The sequence below is a fragment of the Lepisma saccharinum genome, chromosome 12 (genome assembly GCF_977018435.1).
Source record: "Lepisma saccharinum chromosome 12, izLepSacc3.1, whole genome shotgun sequence".
Taxonomy (NCBI): domain Eukaryota; kingdom Metazoa; phylum Arthropoda; class Insecta; order Zygentoma; family Lepismatidae; genus Lepisma; species Lepisma saccharinum.
Genome location: NC_139240.1, coordinates 40370378 through 40398210, shown reverse-complemented (window position 1 = coordinate 40398210; position 27833 = coordinate 40370378). Strand labels below are relative to the sequence as shown.

The following is a 27833-nucleotide window of genomic DNA, read 5'->3' as shown; positions in this document are numbered from 1 at the left end:
ATCGTCAGAGTGGGGTTGCGTACGTGCAAGTAGCAGTAAGGTGAAATGGCTGCCGTAATACAAAATCCCGCCAAATGTGAAGTGAGATCTGTCATACGATTTCTGAACGCCAAAGGACAGAATGCAGCTGACATCCATCGGGAATTGTGTACCATTTATGGGCCGACAGTGATGAGTGAAGGGAAGGTCAGGCAATGGTGCAGAGAGTTTCAGGAAGGGCGTTCAAATGTCCATGACGAAGAGCATAGCAGAAGCCAAAGTGTACAGACAGACGATCTGGTGGAACACAGTAACGAGAAAGTGCGTTCCAATCGCCGGTTCACAATATCTGAACTCGCCAAAGAGTTTCCAGAAATGTCTGCGAAAACAGTGCATCGAATTGTGACTGACAACCTGGGGTATCACAAACTGTGTGCGAGGTGGGTACCAAAAATGATGACAGATGCTCACAAAGAGCAAAGAAGGACAGCTGCACATGATTTTTTGACCCGCTGGGGAGAGGATGGGGATGACCTCTTTTCGAACATAGTGACGGGGAATGAAACGTGGATATCGTACGCCACTGGGGAGTCGAAGCAGCCGTCAATGCAATGGCGGCACTCTGGTTCTCATAAAGCGAAGAAATTCAAACAAACATCATCAGTTCACAAAATCAAGACAACAGTGTTTTGGGACCAAAAGGGTGTGATTTTTGTGGAATTCTTGGAACCAGGACAAACAATTACAGCAGAGGTGTATTGCGAAACACTGAATAATCTGAGACGTGCCATCCAAATTCGGCAGAGGAATGATACGCTCTGGAATTTTTCTGATCCATGACAATGTCAGCCCACAGACAGCTGCTCGTACTGTTGAGACAATTCAAAGATTTCGATGGAAACTTTTCAATCATCCCCCTTACAGCCCCGACCTTGCCCCCAGCGATTTCTTTCTTTTTCTTCACCTGAAAAAGTGGCTTGCATCGAAGCGTTTCAACGACAGTGACGTGCTGACATCAGTTCTGGACTGGCTGCACTCTCAGGAGGCAGATTTTTACGCAGAGGGTATACGGAAGCTTGTGCCACGCTATCAGATATGTCTGGAGGTTAATGGTGACTACATCGAAAAATAACCAAGGTATGTACTTGTTTATCAATCACAATAAATTTCTTCTCCTATCATTTTCTTGTTTTTTAAAAATATCGGCCCTTTTTTTCTGACATGCACCTCGTATAAATGTACCAGTATCAGGAAAGTTGTTATTTAGCGTCGCTTTTCTGCCACTTTTGGATAATTGCAACGATGAAGATGAGTGATGATATGATGAAATTGATGTTTTAACAAGGAACACGTACAAAGAGCATCCATGCCTCGAACAAGAGATTGAAGGTTGACCACCTAATGCATTGTCACCAAGTCGTATTGACATCTTGATTAAATGGTGGCCATTTTAACATTATTATTATCTCATGTGACAATCTGCGAATACAGTGCATGGCATAAGATGCTACCCTGCTGCAATGTGAACATATTCCTGTTCAGTTAACTGACACCAGAGACAAAGACAGTTGGCAGCTGGAGCTAAGCTTGTAGCATTGTGCGGGACATTGACTAATATTAGTGGGCCAGTAATCCACTCCAATAACAAGCATCAATTTACCAGTTTTGCTACAAAATGTTCAAGAATTACGTCAGAATATTAAAATATCTGTTATCTAACCACAAAATAGTTTTTCACGCAATATTGGTGCAAAATAAATGGAAATTTCAAATTTTGCATAATTTCCAGGATAATTAGACTTCGTAAAAAACCAGAATGCCATAAAATTTGAGCCATTAAAATAAAATCCAAACGATTCTTTCCATTACTGATAGCACCAATATTGGCTGATACTGATACATCAGCTTCCGTACTGGCTCATTCTGATCATGATTCATTATGTCAGTCACTTACACCACCAGTCATTGAACTTGTTACTTAAATATTACCCAGTAAAAACAAAACTCCAGAACATACCCAATTTGTTATAATTAAACATTTCTATAAATCGTGAAATAAACAGCTAAGAGCTTACTACCTCATGTTGTTGCTCCTGTTATACAAAGTTCTTGCTCCCCCTTCTGCATCCAGAAAAGGGTGCATTCTCCCTCCATCCCCCAATTCTCCCTGCGACGGTGGGGATCCAGACTCATAGTCCGACAATGGCTCTTCGCAGGGGTCAATATCATCTGGATGACTGGCCGACTGTGATGTAAAGTATCTGAAAAACAACAATTAAGCATGCAGAAATCAGCATTCATGTTTTCTCTAAATTGCACAAAACTTGACCATCACTTCAATATATGTAACTGGCTAAGAGATCACAATCTAATTATTGCTATACTCTACGTCTGGAATCTCTGGAGCTGTGCCATGGTTAATGGTAGAGAAGGGAAGAAAGCCAATGGGAAGAGTGAAGCAGTACACTCTGCTGCAAACAGCTGGCAGTTACTTTTTCCCTCCATGCAATCCCATTCCCTCTCAGCCATTCATTTGTTGAGCCCTCTCGAGTTACTACTTGCGCAGAGACATGTTTTCATTCACTCGCTCTATAGATTCCCAGGACAGAGTATAACACACACGTCCAGCAAGTCATCATCATCCTTTGCAGTTTCCTCCCTCTGGCTGGGTCGGCATAAAAGTAAAGCCTCTACATCTTTTTCTGGTCTTCCACCACTCCTCTCTTTCCACGGTGTTCCAATCTTCTCCTCTTCTTACATTCTCCAATCTATGCTCCTTCCACAGACATCTTGGTAGAAAGCAAGTAAAAAAACTTAATACCACAAGCAGAAATTATCGGTTCATGAGTGCTCATGAAATATTTCCAGATTTCAATGAAGTACAGTTATATAATCTACCAATCTGATAAATGCAGTGGAAACTCGTATTGTAATTCCCAGATTTTACATTTTCCTGTATTATACAGGGTTTTTCAAAAAGAAGGAACAGATTAAAGATACAAACATGTCCTTTGTGTCACAGAATATAGTAAGAATCTGAGATTTAATAACCTGTGTAGAATTTCCACTGGGTGCAGCATGGTAGCACTGGAGGTGGCAAAAGGAACAGGAGAAGTTGTGTGTGTGCTGGGATTAGCCATGTAGAATTTCCATGAAGGCTCAACCAGAACTATTACCTGCGTCCCTGGCATATCGTGCCACTGCTCTATCAACTGAGCTATAAAGCCAGCCTTGGCTTTGCCTGATTTTTTGTTCTTGCTGTTTTACCTAAGTTGAATTGTCTGTTAGTGTTATCGCACTGGATGAGTCTAGGCTCAGTAGGTAGATTGATTGATTGATTGATTTGGTATTTTAAGTCCACTTTATGCACAGTAAGGCTAATCGGGACTGGACCTACAGTTTAAAGTGGGATCCGAACCACTATGTGCCTCCACCGGGTATCAAACCCGGGACACTTTGATTACAAGGCGACGACGCTCAGTAGGTAGAGAAAAGACATGGAATGCCAGAAACAGGTTACAGTCCTGGAACGGACTCGAATCTACATATTACACCTCCTGTGTATGCCAAATTGTAAAAGAATGTCAGTTTGTTATCTTTCACAGTGTGTCCACAACAGAATGTAATCTGCTCCTTCTTACGATACAAATAAGGCAAAATGTTACAAAATTTTCCCAAATTTTATATTTTTCAACATCTAAATTTTTTATATTCCTGTAGTTTACAGTTATTACAAGCATAAGAAAACAGTTTTTCGTTGTGACGTTTCAGGAGAACACACACTCCCTTCATCAGACATTTATTTGGTTAATCATGTAATCTTAACATGCTACACCAATTGGGAATTTTAATTGTAGAAAAACCAGTAAGTCATTCATCATCAGCTTCCTTTCAACACACGAGCACCGACGTTTATAACCTGGAACTACTTGCTAAACAAGGAAGTGTTGCTGCTGGACTAAATAAAACAGATTGCTTCTTTTCACAGTTAGGTTGCTATATTACAACAATGTAACATTGACAACATCCATTATATAAGGGATTCTTTTTGTTTAAAAAATCATTGTTATAACTGTATCTTTAGTCAAAATGAAAATAAATGTCTGATGAAGGGAGCGTGTGTTCTCCTGAAATTTCACAACGAAAAACTGTTTTCTTATGCTTGTAATAACCGTAAACTACAGGAATATAATTCTACAATGCAAGCAATGAGTACATACAAGAAAAATTAGCTAAATTTTTTGCCTTGATCTTCAGAAAAATGTAGAACTGAGGTTCTACTATACTCCATGAGGAGCCTGAATGGTTCATTTACTTTCTTAACTAACGTATGTCGCCAGGTGACTCCACTGGATTTACTTTCACACTACAAACTAGGGTGTCTGGATTATATCTTTAAATTCATTAAAATGTTAAAATGGCAGAATTTAGCATAGTTATAAATACTGGATTTGTAAAGTTAAAATGGCAGAATTTAGCATAGTTATAAATACTGGATTTGTAAAGTTATCAGAATTTGTACCAATAAACCTATATGCCTTCATCTGATACCAATAAAGCATTGAGTAGTCTGCCCCAATCTGCAGTTGACTACAACTCACCTTTTCCTGTCTATTTTGGCACAGAGTTCTCCAGAACTTCCATCCCACACTCGAATCTGTCCACCAAGGCAGGAGCTTACAATTATGGTGCCATCACTCACCAAGCATTCAACATCTTGGGAATGGCCATCGAGAACCAATGGAACTGTTTCCATGACAACCTGAAGGATACAAAAATGTTAATACTTGTATGAAAGACTCATTAACCCTCTTCATTCATTCATGTTTGGAGAATAATTAGACATAAGAGAATTACTAACTTTTCAGCGAAACTTACTTCATTTCGGTGGTTGTTCAATCCATCACTAGATGGTGGCAGAGTTAGTAACTCGCTTACGTCTAATTAATCGGATGCATTGATAAAAAGAATTTTAAATATATATGAACCAAGTAAAAAATGCAGATGCCAAGACCTATCACCCCATTCCAACCTGCACACACACACATACAATGCACTACTAATGACCTATTACACATCTTTACTTCACAGTGCACATACTAATCACTTCAATCTATTATTCTACCATTGTATAATCTCCATATTATCTTTTTTGTATTATCATGATTCATTATGTTTTTCCTCTGTATCTTTTTTTTAAAGTTCTTATTGATTCATTGTATCTCTGACAAGGGCTGGTTGTAAGTACGGGTCACAAGGCCGAAACATGCCTGCTAGAACAACTATATTCTATTCTTGAAATCAAAGGATCCCAGGATCAATACTTGGTGGAGGCACATCATGGGTTGGAATTTAACCTTTTGAGTCCCAAGGCCATTTTCACATGTAAGCCTCTCTGTCCCGAGCCGATTTTGAGCAAAATGCAGAGTTTCAATTAAATGAGTGTAGATCGGAGACTAATTGCCCTAGAGAGATGGGTGATATACCGTTGTACGCGGAATGAACCAGAGATTCAGACTATATGAAATTTATGCAAATTCGGCGTATATGTGAAGGGGGAGGGGGCTAACTCTCAAAATTCGAAAATTTCGGGAAAAAAAATTTGGTTCCCCCACCCTCCCCCCAAGAAAAAGTACATGACAGTGTCGACATGCACATGGAAATGATCGCTGACATGTAAGGAACACAAAAATATTTGCATTATCATCATATGACCAATGTAACTTGAGTTGTACCCCCAAAAGGAATGGTCGGCATGCCACTGATTCAAGCTTCAAAATGCAGCAGTACCTTGAAATGACTTTAGCTCAGAGACTATTTGCCCTGGAGATATGAACGATATACCATTGTACACAGAATGAATCACAGATTCAGACGATATATAATTTATGCACATTTGGCATACATATGGAGGGGGAAAGGGGGGAAATCCCCTGAAAATACTTTTTTTTTTTAAAAAAACAACAGAAAAACATCGGTGTTGCAACTGCACACAAGGTAGTTCGTAAGAAGCTCAGTCTCATCTCATATAAAGTGAAAGCGGTTCAAAAGTTATTGGCCACAGACTGTGGAAAGCGAATTCAATACTGTCAATGGTTTCAACAGTTTCTAGTGGACAATTCTGACGATATTTTGGACTATGTTTTCTATGCTGATGAGGCATGGTTCCATTTATCAGGGTATGTGCATGCACAGAACTCATGTTTATGGTCTGCCAACAACCCACATCCTTACATGAAATTCCTCTACATGACCAGAAGATTGGGATGTGGATTGCAATATCCAGGAGAAGAATAGTTGGCCCAATAGTCTTCGAAGAATAGTTTTTCTTGTATGTACGCATTGCTTGCATTGCAGAATTATTTTCCTGTAGTTTACATTTATTACAAACATAAGAAAAGAGTTTTTCTTTGTGACGTTTCAGGAGAACACACACTTCTTTCATCAGACATTTATTTTCATTTTCACTAAAGATACAGTTATAACAATGGTGGGTATTTTTTTTTACTAACCATTGTTATCTTTAGTCAAAATGAAAATAAATGTCTGATGAAAGGAGCGTGTGTTCTCCTGAAACGTCACAAAGAAAAACTCTTTTCTTATGTTTGTAATAACCGTAAACTACAGGAAAATAAGTCTTCGAAGAAACAATAAATTCAGCTTGTTATTGTGAAATCATTCACCCGTTCATAGGAGAGCTAACCGAGGATAAAATTAATAATACTTGGATTCAACAAGACTGCACATGCAGCCAGGCAGTCCATGAAGTTACTGCAAGAGGTTATTGGAAATGAAATCATTTCTAAGGGCTTGTGGCCACCTCGTTCTACAGACTTAAGCCTACCAGATATTTACTTTTAGGGGTTATGCAAAAAGTAATGTTTATGGAGGAAAGCCCCACAGTCTCCAGGAACTTAAAACTGCTATTCGTGATTTCACCAAGAACATTCCACATGAACAACTTGTGAGAATCTTCGAGAACAAGAACAAACATGTGCAGACATGTCTTTATGTTCATGGGAACCATTTCCAACAACTACTGTAAGGTAAGTGGATGTTATGTATTGTTGTACTAGTGCATGACAGGTGTATAGTTACTTTTCGAACACACTGTACATTTTGGGATAGTACCTCCTACTTTTTTTGCATATAATGATCTGGAAACCCTTGCTTCATGTATCTTGGTTGAATGAATGAATTAAATAAATAAAACTTTTGGATGCGTCTGCACATATGGTCATATATATACAGGAAATATCCACGTATTGTAAAAATCCCTTCGAGAAAGGGAGGTTGTGAAGGAACCTGCACAGGATTTACACAAGTTAGAAAGGTAAGGATATACAAAAACTTTCCCAGAGACAAGAGACCTGGTCTTCTCAAAAAGTTAAAAACATTACTTCAAACACTGTCGTCATTTCTCAACATGGATGATAAACTGTCTTAGGAAAGTAAAATTGTCACATTCAATAAGATTGTCCTGAACACTTAAAATTACATTACAGACACGACATTAGGGGTGTGCGGGACAGAATTTTTTTGGTCGGGACGGGAAATGTTCGAAATTTCCCGAAGCTCTGAAAATCTCGAATTCTACACGTCATTTTGGCCTTAAGTGATTGTTTTTGCATTTCTGGAATAAAAACTAACAATTTCCTATAAGTTTCAGACACTTACAATGCAGAAAACATAGAGAATTAACGACTTTTTAAAATGAGCATTCGGTATTACCTGACTGGTCAGGATCCCGGAATGTCGGGAAGTTATTTCCCGATCCTGGTCCAGACTTTTCGGGATCCTGCACACCCCTATACGACACACTGGAAGGTCCAGCCCTTGAGTCACAGTGAAGTTGGCAAAGAGTTAATGAACAGATATACGGTTACGTCAAAGTGAAAAAAATTGCATACTTTCAAAGTGCCTTTTTTTTTAACCAGGGGGTGGGGGGAGATTGGCAAGTTGAATCTCGAACAAAATTACAAGAGTGAATTTCTAACCTGAGTCGATCCATCTTCGTTCTGCCCACTGGGCTCCCCAGCCCAGCTAGCTCTCCACTCGGCATAGTTCTTGGTGCACATGCAGCGATAGAACACAACCATCATGTACGCTAGAAAAACCACACTGATGATGCAGAGGACGGCCGTCAGGAACAGCTCCATGGGGGACGATGGGACAAAGGGGACCTCAGAGCCAAGATTCTTGTTGCGAGTGGATGGAGTGGTGGAGCCTTTCAACTCCACATCTGAAATGCCACGGGAAACAAAAATTATCAGCTGAACATAAACCAATGTTAATTACAGAACTTGGGTGAAAAAAGTAGCAAACCTGGACTCTTGAACACACTCAGTGCAGACTAATTTTGCCAAACCAAATTGACCTTTCCAGGTACAGTTGAACCTAGACTTAACATTTTTCAGGAGACCAAGTGAAAAAACTTGAATGAGGGAAAATGTAAAATCCGGGAAAATTATATAACATTGAGACTACAAGATTTAAGATGCAAGGAAAAGTAAAATTGGGGTTCCACTGAATTTTCCAAGTTTACAGACTATTTTACAATGTTTAAATATATAATATATAAATGTCATACAAATGAAAGAATCCAATGGCATAATGGTAACATCTTCACCTTGTGATCAAGAGTAACGAGTTTGATATCCAGTGGAGGCACACAGCGATTTGGATCCCTCATTAAACCGTAGGCCCAGTCCTGATTAGCCTAGCTGTGCATGAAGTTGACTAAAAAAATCAAGTCTTTTGATGGTACACTGAGAACAATAAAATTACAAAAAATACATGAAATATTTCAAATTTAGCAGTTTGGAGAAGAATATGAAATGTGTCTAATCCTGGCATGCACTAAAATGGCCCAATTTTCCTGGCTTTTCCTTCATTCCTAAGTTGACTTCCCTGTTTTTTAACAGGAATTCCAAGTCAGTGAGAACCCTGTTACTGAAGCACTGAGCAACTGAGCCTGCTGACAAGGTGAAGTGTTTAACCTCATTTTAAAAGTATACATGGGTTATAATTAGGGCTAGGAATTTCATGACAGCATATTTCTTTTGGTAATGGTGTGTTTTCTAAATACATAGAAATTCATATAATGAAGAAACTATTAAATTAAAGTGCTTTTTATGGATATATTTGGCCATTTCTATGTGATAGACCATATTTTGATTGATTTTCGGTCATATTCAGCACAGTTTCGATTTTGCAAGCAATATAGAGCCATTTTCGTTCTTACCACCATGTTCACTCAAGTTGATTATTTTATAATTTCATGTTCATGTTCAGTTCATTTCATGGAAAATGGTGAAAAGATTTTTGATATCTTCCTGCTGCTATAGCTGCTTTGGAGCAATTAGGAGTAACACTAGTAGACAGTGACGGCAAATGTGGGGGGTGAAGGGAGGCAGTTGCCCCCCCCCCCCTTTTTGCTGCTTTTGCCCCCGCATTATGCTAAACTTTATGTACCAAGGGAAAATAAACTGTCCCTCAGCTTGTGGTAAAGTTCGAAAATGAGGAAAGTTTGGGGGGGGGGATAGAGTATCATACATTCTGCTCTTATTACGAAAATTTTATTGGGAGAAAAATTTTCTCTCGATACTACAGAACTAAAGCTGAGTGACATTGTTTGTTTTAAATATGCTCCTCTTGTGTCAGCCCAAGTAGAAAGAAGCTTATCTCAGTACAAGACTTTGCTGGCTGACAATAGGCAATCATTTTTATTTGAAAATTTACAGAAAGTATTCATTGCACATTGTAACTCAGGACTCATAACTATAAATACTATGTGAAAAAATCTCAGCATATGGCCCCCTCCCCTATCCCCAAAAGCATTTGGTGCATTGGCTTTTAGGCCTGTTTCTTGATATGAATGTAGACAATTTTAGTCTCCTCTTTAAAATATCTCCTCTGCAGAATCAGGACGTCATGACAAGCTTTGTTATTTGACTTAGCAATTAATGTGTTTAAATTACCAACAATTTTTATATGTAATTGACCTTTGTTTCACAACTATTCCCATTCATATCATTTCATTTTTGCGGATCGAACACCGTAGTTGCAATGGTTACTTAAGATGGAGCTGCTTGAATCATCCAAACGTAATTTGCTATACTGGTCGATGGTACACAATAAAAGCAAGTAGGAAACGTATTTCAGAGTTTGTAAAAAGAACATATGTAGGTTATTTTGGTGTCAAGCTTGGGGATCAGGATAAGCCATGGGCGCCTCATATTGTATGCAAAACTTGTATAGAGCGTTTGCGCCAGTGGACAAATGGAAAGAGAAGCTGCCTGAAATTTGGAGTACCAATGGTGTGGAGGGAACAGAAAAAACATTTTGATGGCTGTTATTTTTGTATTGTTAATATCACAGGCAACAATCTCGCAACAAGTGGTCTTACCCTGATTTGCCATCGGTCAGGAGACCTGTTTCGCACTTGGATCTTGTTCCCGTTCCACCTTTCCGTGAACTACTACAGCTCTCAGGGGATGAGTCTCGCATGTCTGATATCATACAAGGTAAAGAAAGTGGGGGTGGTGACAGTGATTTCCCAAACAACTTCACATAGTGAACATTTTGACCAGCATGAATTGAGTTATTGATCATGGACTTAAGAGTCTTCGGAATTGCTTGCCTCCAGACTAACGGAAAAGAAAGTACTTCAGCCTGGAATGAAAATTACATTTCATCGAATGGGAGAAAAGAATTTGCTGGCTTTCTTTACCGAAGACAACAACTTAGTATTATGCAATGACATCGGAAGCCTTCTGAAGAAAATTGGTCTTTCAGAATACAAGCCAAGTGATTGGCAACTTTTCATTGACAATTCAAAATGTAGTGTGAAATGTGCTTTTTTTTAAATAACGGCAACAAACATGGTTCTATTTCAATCGGCCACTACATCAGGATGAAGGAAGTGTACAAGACCATCTCTTTAGTCTTAGAAAACATAAAGTACCGAGAAAATCAATGGGTGACTTGTGTAGACTTGAAGATGGTTAAAAATGACCCACATTTCATATCAGCAATGAATGAATTCTAACCATGTGCCTGCCCTTCATTTGTTCTTGTGAAAAACTTTCTTGGCAACAAGGAGGCAGACGACTACACACAATTAGTAGAGGATATGCTCTTTCATTTCAACAGGTTTGGCTGGAACTCGAGTGTTAAAATCCATAATTTACACAGACACTTAGATCGCTTTGCAGAGAACCTTGGTGACTTAAGCAAAGAGCAGGGTGAAAGATTTCACCAGGACATAAAAACAATGGAAGCCAGATACCAAGGATAATGGTATGCACACATGATGGAAGACTATTGTTGGAATCTTATGCAGCAGATACCACTTGAAAGTCTTACAAAAGGAACTTCTTGTGTGTCAAATGCCTGGAAAGTTTGTCATAAATCTGTGCTTTTGGTATGAAATAAGTAGATTTTCAGGTAGTACATTCTAATGTGTTCTCTTCATGCTTAAAATATATTAATTTGAACACCACATTAAAATATCTTGATTTTTATATATTTATTACGGGCAATTAGAATGAAGAATGGTATACGTAGTATATCTCAAAAACTAGAGCTGATAGGGGAAAATTGGTGCCATTTTTGGAATCAGCAGGTCAAATATACCCAGAAACAGGTCTAATGTTTGAGGCACCAAAATGTGTATTGGCCAGTGATTAATGTTTCAAACAGTTCAGTTGTAGGGCATATTTTTCAAATTATAGTGTACATATTTTTTTTTTAAATTTTAGGTCATAAGAGCATTTTTTTAGTTTGCATATTTTGGTGAATTTTAGGCCATAAAAAATTCTAGCCTTGTTATAATCATTTCATACTCCACTAGAATGACCACAACGGATAATAAACATTTTGAGTAACACAAAGTCTATGCTTACCTGAGAAATCAAGAGGATCTAAAGCCACAGCTAATGCTTGCCACTGGAACTGTGCTATTGTTCCTCTCTCATTTGGGTTTCTTATACTAATTGCCACTTCTGGCTTAACGGCTATGGATAGAGAAATGGGTGGCAGAATGCTGATGTAGTTGCCAGCGATGGATATGTTATACATGCCGAAGATTGTCGGCCAGTGATAATAAGATATTCGCCTCCATGGTTCGTAATCACCATGCTTGAGTTTTGCAACGTCTTCGAAGTCATACTTCACATCCTCTTGCACCGATGGCTTGACGGACGAATCACTGTCACTGATTATCGACGTTAAAGCTTTTAGATCTAACTTCCCACTGGCAACACTCTCCGTTAAGTTCAATGATGAGATGTACGACTTAAGCTCCACATTGTCAAATGACGTATCGTTCACGATATCACTGTCTTCACTCACGTAAGATAACCTCTGTACAATTCCCGAATTGTATATGATGATCACTATCCACACGACCATAGACACCATGAATGCCCTTTGAAATATTCTAGTCCTGGCCCAGAAATGTACTAATCTGAGCCTTTTGGGCAGTTTCACTAACACTGGAGTATTACACAACGGAGCCACAACGTTTGCAGGATAATTCGGAGAAATCTCGTAAAGTCTTGGCTGCGATTTTGATCGGACGATCCTCGATCCCGGTCCCGAAACGGGCGACCGGAAAAGGGCATTGTTCTTGCTCCCGGAGACTTCCTGTTGTCGCGGAGACTCGGCAAGCTCCATTCTCCGTATGTCGATCGCTAATACTGTGGTGAAAAAGAGCATCTGCAGGAAGAAGTCCGACAGCAGTCCAACTACGGCAAATATACAAAATTCCTGAATGGCAGGTACGAAGGTGAAGAAACCGACGGTCAAAATAGTCACTTCCGTCAGCAGGTTCTTCGTGATGCTCCACCCTTCACGGCTGAGCCCTTGAGCAATTCGTATTTTCACATCCAGGTGCGTCGGAGTGGACACAACCGACTTTGTGATCACTATAACGTTCTCCAAACCCACCACTACGACCAGGTAAGGGAAGATTTCCTTCCCGTTCATGGACAGAGTCAGGCCGAAAAAGAAGCACAACCCCACAGACATACACAGGGATGCCGCGACAGTGACAACGGCACTGAACGCCATCCCAAATTTTGATTTCACTAATTCAATCTTCCTCACAGAAAAATATATGTACAAAAATAGTATAAAATATGCAATGATTAATGGGAGGAATTCACGCCAGTTCCAATGGGCTGGGAAATAAATATGAAAGATTTCTTTGGAATCCAGAGTCTCATTGTGGGTGTGAAGAGGGTACATGGAAACTAGTTTCTTCTGCAAGCCTTCGATAAACCTAGAAAGGAAAACGAAAAATAATTTTCTGGAGAGAACTATGCATGTCACTTATAGCAATACTACAAAAAAGTTGGGCCTTCCAGATGGCGTAATGGTAATGTCGTCGCCGTGTAATCAAGGGGTCCCGGGTTCGGATGCCACTTTAAACTATAGGTCCAGTCCCGATTAACCTTTCTGTGCATAAAGTGGACTTAAAACAACAAATCAAACAAACAAACTATAAAAAAGTTATTAAAATATGCCTTTTTCTAAAAACTGTCTTGAATGGAGTTACGCCACTTGTGCTCTGAACCCCTCATATAGCATAATTAAACAATCATAGCAACATACATGTTTTGTTGCTTCCATACCTTTACATTTACAAAATAACAGTGTTTGCACCAAGTGATATGCTATTTATAGATATTACCGACAGTTTTACTAATAAACCAATAAACAAATATGTCTATCAACCAATGCCAATAGGGTATCAATCTGATACACACACACATATATTGATACATAGAGTACAGGACTTGTCAGTTTGCACAATATGGCCTTGAAAAGAATGAACATCTCTTACCATCTTAAAACAGGGGGATTAACTAACTACTAACATTCTAGCGTTCTTAAACCCAAAGGTTTATGGCTGCAGCAACACAAGCCTTCCATCTGTACCTATCCTGGCCAAGATCAATCCAATCTTTTCCACCCTTAACGATTTCACTCAGGTGCATCTCAACGTTTTCCCTCCATGTTCGTCTTGACCTTCCTACAGTTATCTTACCATCAGGTTTCCCAAAAAGAATCCTGCAAACTCTTCTTTCCTCTCCCATTCTTGCAACATGGCCTGCCCACCTAAGTCTTCTTAATTTAATCATTCTAATAATATATGGGAGATGAATACAAATTATGCAGTTCTAAATTATGTAACCTTCTCCACTCACCTTTTAGGTCCAAATATTTTTCTAAGGATTTTATTTTCAAATACTCTTAATTTATGTTCCTCTTTCAGTGTAAGGGACCAAGTTTCGCATACATCTAATACTACAGGCAAAATTATTCTGTATATTTTAACTTTTAGTTTCTTAGATATTAGATGAGAAGATAAAAGTTTATGAAGAGAAAAGTAACACACATTTCCTGAATTAAAGTCTGCTTTTTATTTTCTCTTTAATATTATTTTCATTTGTTAATATCACTCTTAAGTACTTGAATTTGGAAACTGATTCAAACGAGTTGTTATCAATAATAAAATTTTGATTATTGCCTAACACTTGATTTTGGACTGTAAGCATATATTTAGTTTTCTTGTTAGCATCTTAAAATACAGAAACAAATACAATTTCAAAGATGTCAGTCGATTGATTCCCTCTCATTGAACTAAGGAACAAAATGACAGAAGCTGCTTACTCCACATCGTACTGCTGAAGAGCAATGGTAATTGCATAATGCAGGACCCTTTGCCTCGTCCTCAGGGGGTATCTCTTGATGCCAGTGTCCTTCATTGTCATTCCAAAGAGAATTTCTGCCACGCTTATCTTCCCCTTCTGAATATTCTGAAAGCCAATTAGAGGAAGGTTAATGTCTTAAAGACACACACACTGTGGCATTTGCCATTAGATAATGTTCACGAGTACCTAACAAAGCAATTATTTTCCTGTAGTTTACAGTTATTACAAGCATAAGAAAACAGTTTTTCGTTGCGACATTTCAGGAGAACACACGCTCCCTTCATCAGACATTTATTTTCATTTTGACTAAAGATACAGTTATAACAATGGTTAGCAAATAATGATAATAATAATAATAATTGCAATTATTTGCTAACCATTGTTACAACTATATCTTTAGTCAAAATGAAAATAAATGTCTGATGAAGGGAGCGTGTGTTCTCCTGAAACGTCAAAAAGAAAAACTGTTTTCTTATGCTTGTAATAACCGTAAACTACAGGAAAATAATTCTACAATGCAAGCAATGCGTACATACAAGAAAAACTAACAAAGCAATTTTGGCACATTTGAATTTTATGATAATATACTGTAGCCATTAAGACACCTTGAAAAATATAAATTCATTATTCAGAGCAGAACACACAGCAATTTCCTTGCAATCAATCACATTCTTTTCATCAATACTTGAGAAAATAATCGCATAAGCTGAAAGGGGGCATTTCCAAACTTAAAAACCTAAATTCCCAGCATATTTCCTCTTAATTTTACACAATTCCTTGACAATGAGTACAAATTAATAAGTAATCTTGTTCAGTAAATTTGCATCACAACAATAGTACTACATGGCAATAACAAACTTCTTGTCGCATGTCAGCAACGTTTTTGTTAAACACACAACATGAATAAACAGCACGATCAAAGACAAAGTCTCTTTCATTGCGCTCTTTATTTGTTGTGAGTGTGGTTTTAACAAAAGTAAGTACTACATATTTTACTAAATAGCAAACAATATGAAATATATGTTGTTTGAGGAGTGCAATATTTCTGATGTACTTCAATTTTTGCTTTAAAAATCCTCATAACTGCATGTGTTGATGTAACGAGATTTTATTTATTATTATAATTAAAAGACAAGAATAAAATCACAATTGGATAAGCACATAATTACAATAGCTAAAAGCGAAGTACTTGAACATTTCTCAGGAGAATGGGGAATATGATTGGATAAACTGACATTAGACTCTTGTTTCCCGTTCATTTTGACTGTCTTCCAAAGTTCCATATTCCCACTAGTCTAATCATTTAACTACTTCAACTGAAGGTACCTAATACATTATCTGTTAATGCTTAATTATTATAAATAGTTACAAATCTCTGGGATAAAATTACATAGAAAGCTTTGCAATATTAATTATCTGTAGAGTAGAACCTCGATGTGCCATTTCCCTGCTTTATACACTTTATATTTCTGGGTCCAATGAAGCAAAATATTGTAAAATTTTTCTGCACCATCAGTTCACTAGACAGTCTTCCTACAAACGTATAATCAAAGTTCCACTGCACAAAAATTTAGTCAAACATTTGTGCAATTGTCAAATATTAAAATAAAGCTAATGCTTATGTTGAAAAATTAATTTCAGTGCACACAATTTAGCATGAAATTAGTGAAAACTATGCACTTTACCCACATTACCGGACACTTGGCACCTGGCGATCAATTGAATCAGTGAGATCAAGAAAGGAAAGAGTCCACTCGACCTTACTTTCGGGAAATCAAAACAAAACCTCATGGCAACCAAAACTAAAAGCCGGATGAAGAAACTTACAATTACAAACTTATTCATCATTACCATAGAAGTAAAATCTAGCATGTTGTTTAGAGTACTTTTCCTTCTTGGTCTCACCGGTTCAATTGAATCTTAACCAACTGAATTTAACACGTGACTGTCATGAAAATATAGAGCAGAGTGAAATCCACTTTCTTGCTTACCTGATAACCAATTATGGTGCTGAGCAAGTTGGCATCGTCCTGGAAGCTCTCCTTGTTCTGCTGCCAAAGGTTGGCTGGCGAGAGGATGAGACAGTTGAACTCTGGCAGCACCAGCTTCTTCGAAGGCTTCACCATGGAAGATTCCACATGCATGCAAACGTGGCTCATTGTCTTGGAACTGCAAAAACAAATATGTATATAAGAAGGGAAGTCTGTAAATAGGCGAGTAGATTTTAAAGGTGTCATTAGGTGGGAGCACAATCTAGCTTGATAGTTAGTAGTTGCTAGAGTCGTTTTCCCGTTCAGAAGACACAATGGGCTCTTATGGGCAATGCTTTTCTTATGAGAAATACGAGCGCGCTGTTGTGAAATTTCTGGATTTATAAATTTAGCTTAAGTAAAATCGGTACCTGCGGTTTTGCAGGAAATTTTGTAGAGAATACGATGGTGAACACAAAAAACTGGTAACTTGCTTACACAATTTTAGATAAATTAAAAACGCAAATTTTCCGTGAAAACACAATTTTTACATTGTTTTCATTCCTAACGTTGAAACATGCCGTAAAATTGAAGCATTCATTATTAAAAAAATTGACACTGTTTTTTAATTGTCATAGGTGATGGTGGTACTCAGAATTTATCAATACTTTAAAGCATATTCACATTAAAAAAATATTCAAATAAAGTATGTGGAGATTTTTTATATTCGTGCAGTAGAAAATGTCGTCGCTGGCCATTTTTTGTTCTGTAATTCCAAGTAAAAACTTCCAGCGACAAAGTTGTGGAGAAAATAATGAAATTATTTTTTATAACCACTCAAAGGTTCCCAGAAATATTACTTCCATGCATTTGGAGTTTCTTTTTAACCCGAACTGCGCGCGAAGTAAGGAGACGTTGTCTGGCCATCTTGAGCCGACTCACCGCAGCATTCCGGCTATCACCACCAAGTTTTCGAGTTATTTTATTTCCATTCAGTAAAAATATGAACTTCATGCAGTTTGTTATAATAGAATTGAAATTACTTAAATTTAATAATTGACAATTATTTCCAATGCTGCTGTTGTGAGCAACATTAGTGCTGTCGCAAATACACGTTGTTTTCGTTTACATTACTGTCGACATTAATACTGAAATGAAGATCACCTTTCAGTTTCCAACTTACACATAAATTCATAGACATCATATTAACCTTTGAAGATTCCACATGCATGCAAACGTGGCTCATTGTCTTGGAACTGCAAAAACAAATATGTATATAAGAAGGGAAGTCTGTAAATAGGTGAGTAGATTTTAAAGGTGTCATTAGGTGGGAGCACAATCTAGCACACGTGACAAAATATGGGGCTTCAAGATAGAAATATGACATGCCTTGCTTGAGTCATTCAGGTCTTATCAGTTCACGTGGGCCATAAATCATTTGTTTGTTTGGGTTGCAACTTGAATTTAACCCATGTGCTAGGTTCCCCTTACTTGAGTGAGAGATCTACTTTGGTCTGTTTAGACGTTTTCCCTCTCCCGAAAAAGTGTTTTCAGTTGTGTGAGCTCTCAGTGATTTTTACTTTTTTAAGTGATTTCTGAAGTGTCATATTCGTGCATTACACTCGCGTGTGTAGTGATCGCAATGGATCATAGTAAAAAGGGTAACTGTAACGTTCACAGTATAATATTAATATTAATAATTACATATAATTATCATTATATATACAAAATATGTAACACCTTCATTGTGAAGGAAGGTCATCATTTCCCGGCGACATGAGCTAGCGCTGTATTGGCAACACTGTGCGGTTTCTCCATAAGCGCCGTTGTGTCTTCTGAACGTGAAAACGACTCTAGATAGAAAACGCATTCATGGGCAGCTCAGTTTAAAAATTGTGACTGAACTGGAGGAGTGTACGTTACAAAGCAGCATGCTGTTGTGCATTTTTTGTGGGCAAAAGGACTTTTTGCAAAGGATATTCACAAGGAAATGTTTCCTGTTTACAGTGAGAAGCGTTTGTCACATACAAACTTTGCACAAATGGGTCACTGAAAAAATCACCTGGGCCGCAAACGTTTCGCAAGGGATGAAGATGTTCAACATGAGGTGCGACTGTGGCTGAGAGGGCAGCCCAAATACTTTTATGCAGCAGGCAGGCTTTGGGGGACTGATAAAGCGATGGGATAAGTGTATCAATGTTGGTGGAGATGATGTTGAAAAATAAAAATGAGTTTCAAGTTAATATCTCACTTAGTAGTTTTTCAATAAGCGTTTGTGGCGTACTTAATGTCATTCAGAATAACAGATAAACACTTCAATCTCTTACACTACAGAGAATATGACAGCATACACATAGTTAAAAATACTGACGCTCTGTCAATTTCCCACTGGCATTCTTAAGGCTCAGTTGGACCTTTGGCAGACACCATGGAAGCTGTTTTCATATGAAAATTTCATCTCCTTTAAAAAAACACTACAATATTCCAAAAATCTGAAAAAAATACACATGCTTAGATTTCCTTCTAGAGCATTCATGCAAATCTTAATAGTTCCATGGCTACATAAGTCTATTAAACTATTGATAATATCTAGACAAAAGCAAACTATATGGAGATCCAAGTGAATGCTCTATTTAAGTATATGTCATTTTTCAGATTTTGGACTACCATAGTAGATTTTCGATACAAGAGTAAAATTCAAAATCTGCTGCCCTGATGTAGGGCAGATGTCCAGCTGAGCCTTAAGGAAAAAAAAGGTATAAAACAAGTAAAATTGTAGGTGGAGTGAAATAAGGAACCAAACCTTGTAGCTGATGACTGGAAGCAGTGACATTAACTTACCAATTTTACTTGTGTGTACGCATTGCTTGCATTATAGAATTATTTCTCTTGTAGTCTACAGTTATTACAAGCATAACAACACAGTTTTTCGTTGCGACGTTTCAGGAGAACACACGCTCCCTTCATCAGACATTTATTTTTAGTGAGAGTGCTTAGCAAAACTACAAGAGAAATAATCAACTTACCAGTTTTAACCTCTCTATATATTCTTTTTTCACCTTGATAATGCAGACAGGAAGTTGATGAAATATTCACTTTTTAAAACTATATTTGGGCTGTCTTGATTGATTGAATTAGTCTATTTTACAGCACTTTTTTTGCAACTTTTAGCTAATCCTGATGATGAGGATGAGTGATATGATGAAACTGATGAAGGGACACTTAGAAAGAACACAGATGCCCAGGCTGGGATTCGAACCCAAGACCCCTGGTGTTGCAGTACACTGTGCTAAGCACTCTCACCCTGCCACGGAGGTTGGCACGTGTGCTGTCATTTTATGCTCTTGGTTTCATGCAGGGAAGACAAACATGTTCTGTTCAACACATGTGTAAGAAGTAATTTATGGGCAATTCCATGAAAAGTGAAAACAAAATGTAACATTCTTGAATATATTTAATTCATCACTTACAATATAACGTTTGTGCGGCACTATCTCATTTCTTTGATAGCACCAGAAAAGGTACACCTGTAACATAAAACTGTTATGTCCATGCACTAAGGTAAAACTGCCCCTGGAACATTGAAATATGCCACGAAGACATATGCGACAGTGTGGAAGTGTTGTAATTAACACCATTCTCCTATTGCCTTTAGCACTCCCCAAGATACCCCATTTTACTAGTGGTCGTCTGAATACCAGAGCTACTATCTGCTGGGACTTTGGTGTGAAAAATCATAGCTAAAATCACCTGCCACAGGAATCGAACCCAGGTCTTCCAAATGGTAGCTAAACGGCTTACCAAATGGATCACTGCGGCTGTTATTTTAATTGTACTGTAATTCATTTCAAATGACAGTCAAGTAGAGATGTATTTTCTTGTGTCTTCCAAGTTAAGACTCATAACTGGGCATTCTTCATAGTATAATGGCAATTCTATCACCTTGTAATCAAGGGTTCCCTGGTTTGTTCCACAGCTGTATGGATCACATTAAACTTTAGGCCCAGATATGGATCTCACTAAACTTTAGTTACAGTCCCAATTAGCCTATCTGTGCATAACTTGGACTTGAAACAAACTTCGACTGACATCTGACTGCCACGCAGGAGACCTGGGATCAATTCCTGAGGTGGGTGATCTAAGGTAGGAATTTTCTGGCCTTGTCCCTGCATAAAGTGATTCTGGGGCTCACCCAGCCTCAAATCAAGGGAGGATAAAGGCCGCCTCAGCATGGTGCTGATCACATCACCTCCCAAAATGGTAGAGATCGATAATATGTGGTGCCCTATCCCCATAACCCCTAAAATGTGCCTTCATAGCATGGTGTTAAATACTTTTGGGGGACATTTATGCAATATACGCAATTACAGGCAAAAATTCGACAATTGATAAAATACATGTCAATACTAACTGCCCTTATGTGGATACCATGGAGAAAGGTTGGATAGATATTCCATCAATGCTAACTACTCATCTAGCCTTTTTAAAAAGACATTCAGCTATGCATATTTCTCTTTCTACTAAATGGAAGATAAGAAAAACAACTTACTTGGATTCAAGCTGGTAGTTGCGGATAATTTCAACAAGCTTGAAAACCTCAGACAGAGGACCACGGAACGCATCTGTTAGTATCAGATCTTCTGTCCATGGGGACACAGCTGCTTTCACCACCACCTGAAAAATTTTAAAATCTGAAAATAATGCAGAAGAAATTCAAAAGGGCTAGTTCATCAATTTTAAAGACTAAACAAAATATGTTATAAATAGGGCTCTGAAGATGATGAAAAATTACTTTTTTTTTCTGAGCCTTGAAAACAATGCTAAACCTGATATCAGTAAGTTTCCTTTCAGTTAGAACCAGAAAATATTGTTTTTATTTTGCTTAATATATATATATATATATATATATACAGGGTGTCATTTTAATGGCGCCCACGGACCACAGAAACGTATAGAGGACATCAAAACAAACAACTTTTTTCAGTAACATTTTTCTCGTTGGAGCGTCGTTTCAGCGCTACAGTTGTTCAAAAAAGCCCGTTTTGCCACCTGAATGCTGGCAACCACACACAACATTTGATTGCATTTGTGACGTCATATCCCGTCGTGAAGCGATGCGTTACAGGGTTGCCAGGAACACATATATTCTGTGAAAAATGACATAGCTACAATCAGCCACATTATGTACCGTAAAACAAAACGAGAAAACACGTTCTGTAACCTAACAGGAAGTAAACAAACGATACGAAAAATAGTAGAAAGAAAATAGAATTCAAGTGGAAGTGGTCATATCGAATTTTGTATCAGCTTGCATGTCAAATATTTGCAAATCTAGTTACCAAGTTGGTATCTACAATTTAGTCTATCTACTTCGTCCTTCTGATACTAGTTGTCTGTGACACACTGAACAGATGACAAAATAGAAATGAAAGAACTCAAAATTCCAAAGGTAAGCAACACATAATATAATGTATATTCAGGGTATTATGAGGCAAGGGACAAAAATGGTTGAAAATACAGGGATATAAATAGTAGTAAAACAAACTCTCCGACGACTGTGTTTATCTACGCACCGGATACACATGTAATAGTTTGCAACTCTGAACAGGGCAGAATATTCGCTACTGATTCATCATTAGATTGTTACTGTGGTTGTACGTGCAGGGTGGCTACAAACAAGCAGAAATGAAATTCCCTGACTTTTCCAGGTTTTCCAGGACAAAATTTACATTTTTCCCTGACAATTACAAACTAAACTAAATCGATGTTTTTGCAAAATGGAAATAACAAACTCATACATATCCAGGTATGGATTTGTTAAGTACCAATATTATCTTTATGAAATTGACTCAATTTCTCTATTCTCTATGATTTGAATTCAAACTACAAAATAGTGAATTTGGAAAATTATTACAATTCACAAGCTAGGGAAAGATTATGGAATTTTGTCATATGCAGTAAGTTTAAAATAAAATACTTGATTATTTTTAAAGTTACGACTAAATGAGATAAGAGTGATGAGTGATTGATTAAGAAATACAACTTGTAATTTATCAGTCTCATAAATTCTCGGTATTACATGTTGATATTTCCACTGAGGTTTGGAACCCTCTGCTTGCAAGAACCATGAGTGCGGACTCATTTTTCGATGCATAAAGCTAGTTCTCTTTTCTCTGTAAAGCAAACAACTTAACTCTTGCATATAAGTGAAACAATTGAATCAAAGAAAATAAAGTGTCATATTTCCTTACATTATCAATGGGATTTCTGCTTAGTACAGTATATCCAAGTGAAGTACCATGAAACTGACAACGTGCAGTTATATGCAGGAATTTATAGAATTGCATTGTATAGGTACCTGATTTAGCTAACCACACATTAAAACAGGAACACTCTAATAATAAAACCTTCTGAAAGTTCATATACGAGGGGCATCCTGAAAAAAGCTCCAATGGTGCCTATATGCAGCACTAGTGGTCGAAGAACGAAACACACACATGCAGGCAGGAAGAAGTGGCATGTAGCTGTAATCTGGTAGTTGCAATGCAGCCATTTTAGGACAGTTCTAGGTTAAAGATTGCAGCTCTCATACAGTCTACCACAGACTGTGATGTAGTCTACATTGCACTCTCAAAATTTGGCACAGAGCCACCAGCAATCGTGTGAGGTGTGCAGACCAGACGTCGTGAGTGATAGTATGGTCAGACGATGGTGCACACAATTCACGGAAGGCCAATCGAATGTGCACAACCCCATATAGGTGAGTACACGCAAACCCTTTGCATCACTTCAGGTGAGGAGATCTTGGACCAATCCCTGTACAGCTCTGGACTTGAATCTACCGACTTTCATCTCTTTATTTAACTGAAGAGGTTTCTGGCAGGGCAAGGATTTGACAGCTACACTGCGGTAGAGATAGTTCCATTCTTTGCTGTCAGACACATGTACCATGGGCATACAACATTTAGTGAAATGCTATGACAAATGCCAGAACAATGGTGGTGATTATGCTGAAAATTAGGATAGGACTCATTGTTACTAATGCAATAAATTACAACTGATATTCTTGTTTTATTTATGCCTAATCGGTAGGGACCTTGATATTTTGTTATTTTTTTTAAATTGGTGTATTTTCTTATTTTTATTTTTTTACTATACGGTGTTATTTTTCCCAAAATTCACATTTTCATTTTAGCGCATTTTCTGGCAAATATCTGAAATTATACCTTCATGGTGTTTTTAAACTACTGTTTCAAATTGTAAGTTGCATGTCTTACGCCTCTTCATGAGAGTTTGATATCTTGAAAGTTATTTTGGGAAAGTTATTTCCATACCCCTTTTTTAATTTTAAGGTAAGGATTTTAGATAATGGAATTTTCCCCATATATACTGAAGGGTGCATAATGACCATAAGTGGCGATGCACCCAAAAAATTAAAATCAATCATTCTCGCGTGACAGATACCGATATATTATGGCACCAAAAATTGGGATTATCTTTTTGACTTGTTAGTGTTACGTTTCCCAAAATTCGCGATTTTGTTTTAGAACATTTATCTGCCAAATATACTGAAACGTAATACTACATTGTGCTTTTAAACTATTATTTTAAATTGTAGGTCACATGATCTATGTATTTTCGTGACAGTTTGATATGTTGGAACAGATTTTTGAGGAAGTAAAGTGTTCCCCTGCACTTTTCCATGAAGGTGTATAGTAGGGGTGTGGAGTTAGGGCCCAACACTTTCTTGATCACGGCTAAAGGTAGGGGTGATGTGATCAGCACCATGCTCCTGGCTACCTTTATACCTCAAAGTTTCCTCAAGGTACCAGGTTCATATGATGCTGGGTGGGCTCCGGAGGAGTTTGAGTAGGTGGAAAACATCCCGGTTCTCCCCTGCAGGGGATCGACCCTGGGTCTCTCGCATAGTAGTCAGATGCCCTATCGACTGAGCTCCATTATTACTCGCTTGACAAATGCCAAATGTGCACAATTAGCTTGGTAATTCCAAACATTTCTCATGCGACAAATACGAAGATGTGACTCCCGTGTGACGGTAGATACGCACTCGATCTCCTGTTAGAATCCTGCCACTTTGCTCTGTGATGCAAATGGTTTTGATAGAGCTGAAAAAATCGTGGGAAATACATGATTTAATGTGGCTGTCGGAATTATTCCATGTACGTATAATGCTATAGTTTACTCTTGAGTAAAATGTTGGAAACCTTGCATGTTCTATGTACACAAACATGGCCTAGAAAAGACAAGAATGTTGGATTTCATGGAATATTTCCTTGTTTTAGGACATTTTTTTAAAAAAAATCACTAAAAACTCCAACAATTCGCATTTTATGCCAAATTCGCATTATTTCGATATTTCAAACGGGTGAAAAATGTGCCCAGACATCACTGCACATTCCTAAACATAACTTCGCAGCAATTACCATTTTTCACGGTTTTGGCATTTGCGAAAAATCAATGTCCCTACTAATTGGAAATTACTTTCTGGCCAACCCTCATATAAATCAGTAGATGGAAAGTGAAAATTTAGCAGAGCTGGCAGAGAAAAGTCAATTCTTGAAGAAAGTGATTTGCTTTTATGATTGAATGATTCGAGTAAATATGATATTAAAATATTGACGTATTTATTATTAGTATTTTATTTCATAATATTGGACATTAGCATTACTCAGTGAGAGATTAATGACCATCTCTAATGAGTTTAACACAGACAGGACAGAGAGTGGTGTCAATTTCATTGCAATACTAGTGTTGCTGTAAATTTGAGGTTGGGAGCATGCACTTGCCAAATTTTTATAACGTTCACCAGTGCAGATTTATGTTTCACTTTTTCGTGATAGTATTCAATATATATCCCATTTTGTTGGATTCTTCTTGACATCTAAGAATGTCAATTGAAATGTCATTGAAAACGTATGTTAACTTGTGCGAAACCAGTAATACGTCAGGATGATGAAAGAAAACCTTCGTAAACACTGCTACATTAAATAAGGTGAAGTGAGCCAGTAGAGTAATAAAATTTCGGCAGCATATTTGCAGTCGAAAGCTCTTCTTGTTTATGCATTCAATTTTTGTTGGGTGTTGCAGTCCATGCAATTTCTGTCGCATGTTGTAGTGAGATACTTTGTCGGGTGGAGATATTCGACAAAAATTGTATGTATCAATGGAACCTATTTGTTTCCATGTTCCTTCAGTTTGCCCAACAAAATGCCTTACTACGACATCCGACAACTATCGGATGGCACCACCCGCTCTTGTCCCCTCCATCTGTTGACAAGTCCCCTTACTACTCCCATACGGACAAGAAAAAATGATAATTCAATGCATTTTCCACGTAATATTTAGAGACTAAACTAAACCTTTACTCCCCCGATCATACCATATGGTATCATCGTGCTGATTACGAAATGAATGTCCTTTTGGACCTTCGTACTCTTATGTTTGGGTGGAAACTCTGACACAGGTCTGGAGCAAGCCTGGGAAATTCATATTGATAACCAACCTCCCCCCCTCTCCCCCTCTCTGCAACATATCCATGCCACATTTCCGAACAGAGTTTCACATTTTGGCGCATTATTAAACTTGTATGGCACCCAGGAACATGAAACATGTTTCAATCTCTTTGGAAACGTCCATTCTTTGAAGAGAATACTAAGAATTGCGCCTTCTCCCCAAAATAGTGGGAGAAGAGGGGGCAAACTCCAATTTTTTTTTGTTTTTTTCATTGAAATTCGGTGGTCACGCCCCCAAAACCCCCTTCCTCGGTTCGGCATTCTGAATTGTACACGGTTGCATGGTATGATGTTTTAGCTGCAAAACAAAACTTATCTGAAGTAGATTGCTCCCATAGTGCCACAGTAATAACAATTTACCTCCAAAAATGCAAATTACCTATACTATTCCTAAAAAAAAAAATCACATTCTGCCTTATTATTCAACTTGTATGGCACCCAAGAACATGAAAAATGTTACGTTCTCTTGAGAAATGTCCATTCTTTGAAAAGAATACTAAAATTGGTGCCTTCTTCCCAAATAGCGGGAGAAGAGGGGGCAAACTCCAGAGTTTTATGGTTTTTTCATTGAAATTCGGGGGTCACGCCCCCAAACTCCCTTCCTCGGTTCGGCGTTCTGAATTGTACACGGTTGCATGCTATGATGTTTTAGCTGCAAAACAAAACTTATCCGAAGTAGATTGCTCCCATAGTGCCACAGTAATAACAATTTACCTCCAAAAATGCAAATTACCTATACTATTCCTAAAAAAAAAAAAAAAAAAAAAAAAAAAAAAAAAAAAAAAAAAAAACATTCTGCCTTATTATTCAACTTGTATGGCACCCAAGAACATGAAAAATGTTACGTTCTCTTGAGAAATGTCCATTCTTTGAAAAGAATACTAAAATTGGTGAATTCTTCCCAAATAGCGGGAGAAGAGGGGGCAAACTCCAGATTTTTATGGTTTTTTCATTGAAATTCGGGGGTCACGCCCCAAAACCCCCTTCCTCGGTTCGGCATTCTGAATTGTACACGGTTGCATGCTACGATGTTTTAGCTGCAAAACAAAACTTATCCGAAGTAGATTGCTCGCATAGTGCCAGAGTTATAACAATTTTCCTCAAAAAATGCAAATTACATATTTTTCTTCGTAAAAAAAATAAGATATCACATTTTGGCTTATTATTCAACTTGTATGGCACCCAAGAACATGAAACATGTTTCATTCTCTTGAGAAATGTACATTCTTTGAAAGGAATACTAAAGTTTGCACCTTCTCCCCAAAATAGCGGGAGAAGAGGGGGCAAACTCCAGATTTTTATGTTTTCTTCCATTGAAATTCGGGGGTCGTGCCCAAGCCCCCTTCCTTGGTCCGTCGTTCTGAATTGTACATGGTTACATGCGCTAATGTTTTAGCTGCAAAACAAAAGTTATCCGAAGTAGATTGCTCCCATAGTACCCGAGTTATAACAATTTTCCTCCAAAGAGTGTTCGAATTTGAGGTGTCAAAATAAATAATAAAAAAAAAGTCAATGAAGAGGAAATTCCCTGACATTTCCCTGACTTTTTTTGACACCTCAAATTCCCTGACTTTTCCCGGTTTTCCAGGTTTTCCAGGTCTGTCGCCACCCTGTACGTGTTTTAGCCGTAA

General features: G+C 37.8%; 1 protein-coding gene across 2 annotated transcripts in view; it reads right to left on the bottom strand.

Annotated features, from left to right (window-relative positions):
* Positions 1–27833, bottom strand: part of SCAP (SREBP cleavage activating protein) — a 118590-nt gene that overhangs the window by 27195 nt on the left and 63562 nt on the right. For both annotated transcript variants that reach the window (XM_083132178.1, XM_083132179.1), the window contains exons 4-10: positions 21219–21343; positions 16691–16868; positions 14659–14804; positions 11886–13264; positions 7977–8221; positions 4581–4741; positions 2058–2240 (exon numbers count right to left, since the gene is read on the bottom strand). In XM_083132178.1, the coding sequence (XP_082988304.1) occupies positions 2058–2240; positions 4581–4741; positions 7977–8221; positions 11886–13264; positions 14659–14804; positions 16691–16868; positions 21219–21343 (2417 nt within the window). The remainder of the gene's footprint in view (positions 1–2057; positions 2241–4580; positions 4742–7976; positions 8222–11885; positions 13265–14658; positions 14805–16690; positions 16869–21218; positions 21344–27833) is intronic.